General features: G+C 43.5%; 1 protein-coding gene across 1 annotated transcript; it reads left to right on the forward strand.

Annotated features, from left to right (window-relative positions):
* Window positions 1-348: 348 nt before the first annotated feature.
* Window positions 349-5,403, forward strand: LOC119311718 (protein LOL3-like). The gene is made up of 7 exons (XM_037587405.1): window positions 349-625; window positions 901-1,020; window positions 3,807-3,920; window positions 4,516-4,634; window positions 4,736-4,813; window positions 4,898-4,969; window positions 5,077-5,403. The coding sequence occupies exons 2-7, from the start codon at window positions 903-905 to the stop codon at window positions 5,116-5,118; spliced, it is 543 nt and encodes a 180-aa protein (XP_037443302.1). The 5' UTR covers window positions 349-625; window positions 901-902; the 3' UTR covers window positions 5,119-5,403.
* The last annotated feature ends 3,902 nt before the right edge of the window (window positions 5,404-9,305 follow it).

Raw genomic sequence — 9,305 nt, forward strand, 5'->3', positions numbered from 1 at the left:
GGTTCGACAGAGGCTAGCAGGGGCACTACGACGCCGGTGCTGCAGCCAGCAGCGACGCGAGGGAGAGGAGCTGCTGCCACCCTCACCGGGAGAGGTCGCACGTGATGGCCAGGGGGGAAGCGCTCCTCGCGCAGCGATTAGTAGGCATGGGGATTTCTTCGTGCATGCGTTGACCAACTGGAGGTAGAAGACGGTTCAGAAAAGCCCCATCGAACGGTTGAGAGTCTCCACATCTAACGACCGCGCGGCGACCGGTCCAAATTTGGGCCGGTCCGCCGGCGCCTACTGGTCGCCTTTAAAAAAAATGGACAAATAAGAATGCCACCGCGTGAATAATCGGAAGTATTCCTCGGTTTTCCCCTTTGGCTGCCTGCCTAGCCGAAACCGACGACGACGCTACCACTCTCCTTCCTCCCCTTCCTTCACCGCGTCTCCTCCCAGACCAAATCCAACCCGGAATCAACTTCTCCCCCTCCGATCCTCTTCCTCCCCCTTCCCTGCCGCCTCCGCCGGCGAGAATCGCCGTCGCGCCCGTCGCTACGACCTAGGAGCCCTCCTTCACGGGCGGACCTCTTCCCGGAGCCACCGGAGGGCGGGGACGGCCGGCCAGTCTCGTCTTGAGCCGGTAAGCATCCTCCCCACCCCGCCCCACCCGCCCGCCGCCTCACGATCGAGATCTCGGGCGAGCTCAGATCCGCGGGAGCAGCTGGCGTGCGCTCGCAGGGTAGATAGAGTAGGGTTGGTCGCGCTTTCCCCAATCTTGCTTTCCCGACCTCGTCGGGCCATTGGTCGGACGGACGATCAGATTTAGTTTTGGTAGATTTCGTTGATTGCTGGTACCGTATTGAATGCCTTGCCCCTTACGCCGTTGCTCCTCTTTCTTATCTGCTTCGGTTGCAGGTATGCAGAGCCAGATCGTGTGTCACCGTTGCCGGAGGGTGCTGGCCTACCCTTCAGGGGCGCCCAGCGTGTGCTGCGCCATGTGCCGGGCCATCACCGCCGTGCCACCCCCGGCGCCAGGTACTGGATTGCAGCGTGATTTCCTTTCGGTTGCTCTTTCCGCGTTGGCATCGCCTCACGCCTCACAACGTGTATATACCATCCTGAGGTGCAACTCTGGGAATGTTGCTTTGGAAGTAAGATAAAGTTTTGCATTGTATGAAAATTGCTATAAGACCTATGTAGAAAGATTCATGAGTACACTCTATAGCGAAATAGTTAGCATGGGGTTTAAATTTCATTGTGCTGACGTGCATGTTTAGTTTGATCAGATTCTTTTCTATGTTACTTCAGTTCAAGCTTCTGTACGCCTAGTTTCACTGTCTGCTGCTCGTAGGATATTTACTCCATGGCTGATAATATCAGCGTGATGGATAAATCTTATGTTGCACCGTCATTTGGTCTCGAAAGGCCAAGTGGTTTTCTGCAAAAAGCATAGAGAAGTATTGTAAATTCACAGGAAATGACAAAATCGTTTAAAGTTTATTTGGGTTGGATCTGTATATACACTATTTTCTTAGAACACAAATTTTTACATTCACAGCTGAATATCAGATACATTTTCTTGGATCTGTACATGCAATTATTTACACTGGGTTAGTGGTTAGCTTTATGTACCGTTCAAATTATAACTGCTCTTTTGACATTTGATAACTCTATGCTTGTAGCAAGAACCCAGAATTGTACCTCTCATCCACTGACTAAATTGTGGTTTCTTGGTCCTTTTCACTTAAGTGCAATCTTCCATTTGTTATTCTTGTACTCCCTCCGATTCAATTTACTTCGCATATTTCGTTCTTCCTAAGTCAAACTTTATAAGTTTGACCAAGTTTATAGGGAAAAATATGAACATTTACAATAACAAATATATGATATGAAAATATATTCAGTGGTTAATCTAATGGTATTGTAGATGTTGATAATTTTTTCTACAAACTTGGTCAAAGTTTACTTGTATGCGAAGTAAACTGAAACGGAGGGAGTATTCCAACTGTCAAACCTCTGCTACCTCCTGCTTACCAATGTACCAAAGTGCTGTTTAGATTGTCGGATTTTCACAAGAATCTTGGATCATCATTTGATTTTTTTTTCTTAGAAGCTTCATTCAAAAAATAGGAATAGAGTTGTTGAATTCCTACGTAATGCATCTTCGTGCCCCTTAGGGAAATCAATATGGGCTCAAACCTGATATGATTTTTCCTTTGAGAAGTCCAATCCGAGGCATTCTCTCTTTCTCTACTGCTCCTCTTAAAAAAATTGCCTACAAAATTTTCAGTTTTTTTTTTACTGTAAATCATCCAATGGGCCATCTATAATATTCATGTGTCTTGAAATACTGCAGGATTCATAGTTCGATGGCATTCATTGTCTTGCATTATTTTCTGTTCCTGAGTTCCAAAGAGGCCCAATTAAAAATGAATATGTCTTTGCTGCGGCAACCATACTCGCATGAGATCCGTTGGCTATCTTCCTTTTCTGCCTCTGTTATATGGTGGATAAGTAGAAAACCTTCAGTATCCTCACTTAAAATGTTCTTCCCTTAAGGCGGCAATAAAATTCTTACCATGCTATACAAGTGGCACAGACTTCCGAAGGATTAACAACTTGTTGCATCAGTAAAAGCTTCAGGGAAGTAGGTCTTCATCTTCTTCACAGGTCACCAGTTGTGTATTTTATGTTTGAGACATATTTCGTTGCTTTTCGCTTCCCACCATACCTTGCTCTCCCGTCATATTTTTTACCACATGTAGCTCGTGCAGTGCTTATTTTATTGATTGTTTGCCATTGAAAGTGTCAATTCTTGCAATATCAGTCAATTATGCTCCGTTTGGATGTTTGCATTCAGGCCTGGTATTGGGTACTGACATTTGTCTGGGCCGAATATCCCGAATACCACCATTTGGTTGATCTTGGCATTCAGCTGTGGTATTCGGGCTTGATATTAAGCAACCCGTCCCTAACGCAAAAACTCCTGTCCGGATTTATAGTGTCTGTGCTTGACATCGCTAGGCATTTGGGTAGCATGTGTATCTGTTTGCGAACGAAACCAAACCAGCGTCGTCCCTCCCATCCCGTCTCACCTGCGCGTGCCCTAAGGAACGCCAGCAGCGCAGGTACCCCATCCCACCTGCCTCTACCTTGAGCTCCAGCTGCCGGCGTGCGGCGTGCCTCCACCCCAAGATCCGGTGGCCGGCGCCACCCTCCTGCCCCGTCTCCACCCCGAGCTACAGCGGCCGGCGCCACTCTCCCACCCTGCCTCCACCCTGAGCTCCGACAACCGGCGCGCCTCCACCCTGAGCTCCAGTGGTCGGCGCCACCCTCCTGCCCCTCCTCCACCCTGAGCTCCAGCGACCAGCATGCCTCCACCCTGAGCTCCGCTGCCCGGCTCAGGTGTGTTGCTGACCACCTCCTCCCCTCTTCGTAGAGCTCCAACCTTCTCTCCCCTGTCCTGCGTCTGGCCTCCTCTTTGCTCGATCTCTCGGCAAAGTCTCATATGACTCAATGCCGTTGACCATCCAAACAACATTTGGCATTCATCCTCAATATCGAGTCTGTGTTCCGAATACTTAAACATCCAAACAGAAATATTGCCATTCAAACTCAATACCAATATACTGTGATATTGGTATTCAACCCAATGCAAACATCCAAACGGAGTGTTAGTAGTTTTCTGACCTGTGTTTTCCAAGATTTTCAAAGGTGCTACTGTTTTAAGATTTATACTTTGTTCAAGCAATATGAACATACTTATAGAAGTTTAATCTGAAACAAAAATGCTTACACAAGTTACGGATTCTCTATTGCAGCAGTGGAAATGGCTCAGCTTATATGTGGTGGTTGCCGAACTTTGCTGATGTACACCCGTAATGCAGACACCGTGAGATGCTCATGTTGCAGTACTGTCAATCTTGTCAGACCAGGTAATGCCAATTCTGCTTCATATTCTGTTATTTCTAATTATGAGCTTTCCTCATTTATGCTTTTGATACATAGGCATGTTAATTTGTCACGAATGTTGAATTTTGTTAATCTGTTGTTGGCAAATATATGTATCATCCATGGAACTTCAGATGTGGTCAATTCTCTCCCATAATTAATTTCGCAAATACTGATGCAAGAGCTGAGTGGCATGTGGTATGGTTTAGAATGATAGCAGCCTCACATGGAGAAGTTTGTGTTATAGCCAGGTTTGCACGCCGAAATTAAATACTCCCTCCATTCCTAAATATAAGTTTTTCTAGATATTTCAATAGGAACTACATTGGATGTATATAGACATATTTTAGAGTGTAGATTCACTCATTTTGCTCCGTACGTAGTCCCTTTTGGAATCTCTAGAAAGACTTGTATTTAGGAACGGAGGGAGTAGAACATAATGTTTAGTTAATAAAAAATGTGCTTCACGCTTTCCCTAGTAGGATATGTTATACTGCCTCCATACGAAATGTTACACTCCAATTATGCATGGATCTCCTTTCTTACTTGTGAGTCATTTCACTTCTGTTCATAATGCAGTCAATAATATAGCCCACGTGAACTGTGGTCGGTGCCGGACAACTTTGATGTATCCACATGGAGCACCTTCTGTCAAATGTGCCATCTGCGATTATATCACAAATATCACAAATACTGGAGTAAGTTAACCCTTGCCCTACACCATCATGTGATGCAAGTGCATGTAATTGTTTAGCAGCAAAATTTACTGATTTTAAACCATCTGTGCTATGAATTTCAGATAAATACCATGCCACCCGCGCCATGTCCAAGGCCTACATCAAATGAATCTGCATATAATGCCTCATCAGCTTCTGTTGTATGTCCACAGACATGTATTGTATTTTAACAAGTTGTTTCTGGAGAGTAGAATGATTTATCTCATATTTTCATCTTCTTGCAGCCCACACCTCAACCCCAGAATGTAACCGTCGTTGTTGAGAACCCTATGACAGTTGACGAAAAGGGTAAACTGGTAAGCCTCCCGTTTATTTATGTCTCAACAATCCATCGAATAGTGTCGTATTTTACAATGCTGATTGGATTTTAGAGTGCTTAGCGACCTCTATTCACTTGACACAGGTCAGCAACGTCGTAGTTGGAATTACACCTGGGAAAAATTGAAGGGTTGTTTCTCACCTGATGTATACCTGTTTTGTGTTCTATATAAGAACCTGGAAAGACCATGTACTGGTATTTCCAGCCTTTGGTGATTGGTTGCTGCCTGACCTGGAAGAACAAAGACACATAAAGTGTTTTTTTTTTTGGAATTTCACCAAGGAAAGCTTGCATGTCGAAAGCTGTATTCTGGATATGTTGATTCTTTTGTCTGTATATGAGTTCTATCAGACTTCACTCTGGGCATGACAAAACGGTATTATACATATTTTGAAACTTTACATACTCTTATTAGTTGTATGACATGATATCTTTTTTGGTGTTTTCGTGCAGCCTATGCAACTTTACTGCATCGAAGCAGAAAAATAATTAAATAAATAATTGAACTAGATCGAATACACATACATAAGAGTAGTGATATGATAGATTAACCACAAAGGTTGTTGGACAAATACATAAGAGTAGTGATATGATAGATTAACCATAAAGTTAGTTGGACAACAATCGATAATCCAAGCCAGATCCCAGGCTCAGATGAGCCTGGTGAACTCTGAAAAAATTCTGACTTTTTTTGTGGTGCAAGATGCTCCTGTGTGTGAACTTCGTGCAAAATTTTGTGAAGTTTGGATATTTGAGGAGCTTGTGGCAAAAAGACAAAATCAGGCGTGAACAGTGCAATTTTCAAAAGTTTCTCAGACATCTGATTTTTTTTAATTATTTTTTGCCACGAGCTTCTTGAATGTCCAAACTTCATAAAATTTTGCACGGAGTTCACACAGAGGAGCATCTTACACCACAAAAAAAATTTGAACTTCTTTTCTATGTCAAATCGAGGTACTGCTCACGCCCGGGCTCATCTGAGCCCTGGCACCAAATCACCGCACTAGACAACTAACACATTTTAGAGTAGTGATGTGGTAGATTAACCACAAAGGTAGTTGGACAGCAACACATTTTCTCGAAGAGCAGGATAACCCTAGGCATGTGATGTACATAGCTAAGGTAAAGCCAATCGTTGATGCCAAAGATCGCCTTAAAGAAAAACTAAGACCATCCAATCTTCACAATCATTTATGCCAAACAGAATTGGCTTGAAAAAGCCAAGGCCATCCAATCTTCACAATCTTATCGCAAACCCTATGACATGTGCTCGAACAACGATCATTTGCTATTTTGGACAAATCCTTTAAGAAGGGATTGTTGCATGTGCACTGATGTTGACAAGTTCAACCAAAAGTTGAACTTAGGATTTTTAGTCCCTGAGCTGAGCTTCGTGGCAACACTTAACAAGGGCTCGACACACCCCGATATTGCTTGATCTGGCCCCCCACCCCCACCCACGTTGCTGGAGAAAGCATTAGTAGCCCGCATTATCACTTCCAGTCATTGTTGCCCCTTCTTTGAATTCGTGAATGACAGAGGGAGGGACACTTAGACGTAAGGTGATGACTTAGATCTAGTCGTCATTGTAGCCATTTGATAGATTCGTCAATGACATCCTCGAGGACGCCATCTCAACGTCCTCCATTGTGGCCACCATTAGTATGATCACGCTAACGCCAACATGGTTGCTGCCACCGGCTGTGATGCATGTCCATTGCAAAGTCGAGCCACAACTACACAGGCCCCAGCCTAGATCGATGCACCTTAACATAGACCTGACCCACGTGCGGTGATTCAACTCTCACACGAGCCCCCTCCTCCCGCAATTCTGGCAGTCTCCAAGCGCACATTCACCCCCCACTCGCCATCTAGTGCAGATGCGCCCTGGCATGAAGGGATGAGATCCCCTCGATGTCGTGCATCCCATGGGCTTTGCCTGTCGACAACCATGGAAGGCAATGTGGGGGAGAAACGAAGAAGGAGCCAAGGATGCCATCGGCTAGGGTTGTCTCCTTGTTGCCCAATGTGGGACAACACGGGAGCAACACTCCTTATTTTGACTAAGCCAAACGGTTCGGTTCCGTGCCTAGTCATATACCTTATTAGGATGTGCACAATGACACTATATAGCTGACACATAGAATAAGTGGTCGTGGAGTGAAAGAAACGGAAAACCAAGTTTTGCCTTCTCGTAGTTAAGAGATGATCAGAAAGATAAGACATTTATCTCTATTATTTACACTTTCCTGATTTAATTTTAATTGCTCATAATTTTAGGATCTCATAACATTAAATGCTGGAGATACATTATGAGATAACTCATTCTATAACATGTTTATGATTTCTCTAAATGACGTGAAATACATAAGAACTCAACTTATTAACCATTTTGCATGCCTTTACTATATTGCTCAGTTGAATAATTACACTTCAATCCAAGTGTCGCTAAAAAACGACACCCCATGCTTATTTGAATTGACTTAGGGGAGCGTAGTTTGTAAGCGGTAAAAGAGCAGTCTGGCCTTTTGAAAGGAAATCCGTCCCTAATGATGGTTTTGGTGTTTAATAGTTATAGAGATTAGATGACTAACTATGTTTTGGTTTACACATCTATGGAAATGAAACATATTGTTGGTCACCCCCTAAGCTAAAAGGACAAAGGAAGACGACATGCCAATTTTCTGGTCGATGCTTTCTCCTTTTTGAGTCGTAGATATGTTGTGCTGTTAAGAGGGGATGCAACATGGATCTTGTGTGGAATCACTTAACATAAAGCCAAATACCATCCACACCCTATGTGAGAAAGAGTGCCATGAATTCTCTATGTTTTGTGCTTATGAACAGTGTCAGACATTTGGTCAGATTGTATGACAAAATATCCGATAGGTGGGATGTTACATCATATATTTCGAGGCAATATCTGGCTCTATCCAGAGTCTACTGGACAGGCTCGGACAATGTGTCGCACATCCTGTCGGAACATCCGACTGAAGGAAATATGCCCTAGAGGCAAGAATAAAGTTGTTATTTATATTTCCTTATTTCATGATAAATGTTTATTATTCATGCTAGAATTGTATTAACCAGAAACTTAATTAGTAAATGTGTGAATACATAGACAATACATAATGTCCCTAGTATGCCTCTACTTGACTAGCTCGTTAATCAAAGATGGTTATGTTTCCTAACCATAGACATGTGTTGTCATTTGATGAACGAGATCAAATCATTAGGAGAATGATGTGATGGACAAGACCCATCCGTTAGCTTAGCACTATGATCGTTACAGTTTTATTGCTACTGCTTTCTTCATGACTTATACATGTTCCTCAGACTATGAGATTATGCAACTCCTGAATACCGGAGGAAGACCTTGTGTGCTATCAAACTTCACAACGTAACTGGGTGATTATAAAGATGCTCTACAGGTGTCTCCGATGGTGTTTGTTGGGTTGGCACAGTTCAAGATTAGGATTTGTCACTCCGTGTATCGGAGAGGTATCTCTGGGCCCTCTCGGTAATGCTCATTACTATAAGCCTTGCAAGCAATATGACTAATAAGTTAGTTACGGGATGAAGCATTAAGGAACGAGTAAAGAGACTTGGTAACGAGATTGAACTAGGTATGATGATACCGACGATCGAATCTCGGGCAAGTAATATACCAATGACAAAGGGAACAACGTATGTTGTTATGCGGTTTGACCTATGAAGATCTTCATAGAATATGTAGAAACCAATATGAGCATCCAGGTTCTGCTATTGGTTATTGACCGGAGATATGTCTCGGTCTTGTCTACATAGTTCTCGGACCCGTAGGGTCCGCACGCTTAACGTTCGATGACGATTTGTATTATGAGTTATGTGATTTGATGATCGGAGTTTGTTCGGAGTCCCGGATGAGATCAACGGACATGATGAGTCTCGAAATGGTCGAGAGGTAAAGATTGATATATCCGAAACACAAGGAATCTTTATGTCTCGACCATTTCGAGAATCCTCGTCATGTCCGTGATCTTATCCGGGATTCCAAACAACCTTCGGTACATCAAATCACAGAAACTCATAATACCAATCGTCATCGAATGTTAAGCGTGCGGACCCTACGGGTTCAAGAACTATGTAGACATGACCGAGACTCATCTCCGGTCAATAACCAATAGCGGAACCTGGATGCTCATATTGGTTCCTACATATTCTACAAAGATCTTTATCGGTCAAACCGCATAACAACACACGTTGTTCCCTTTGTCATTGGTATGTTACTTGCCCGAGATTCGATCATCGGTATCATCATACCTAGTTCAATC

This window comes from Triticum dicoccoides, chromosome 5B, assembly GCF_002162155.2.
Source record: "Triticum dicoccoides isolate Atlit2015 ecotype Zavitan chromosome 5B, WEW_v2.0, whole genome shotgun sequence".
Classification (NCBI taxonomy): domain Eukaryota; kingdom Viridiplantae; phylum Streptophyta; class Magnoliopsida; order Poales; family Poaceae; genus Triticum; species Triticum dicoccoides.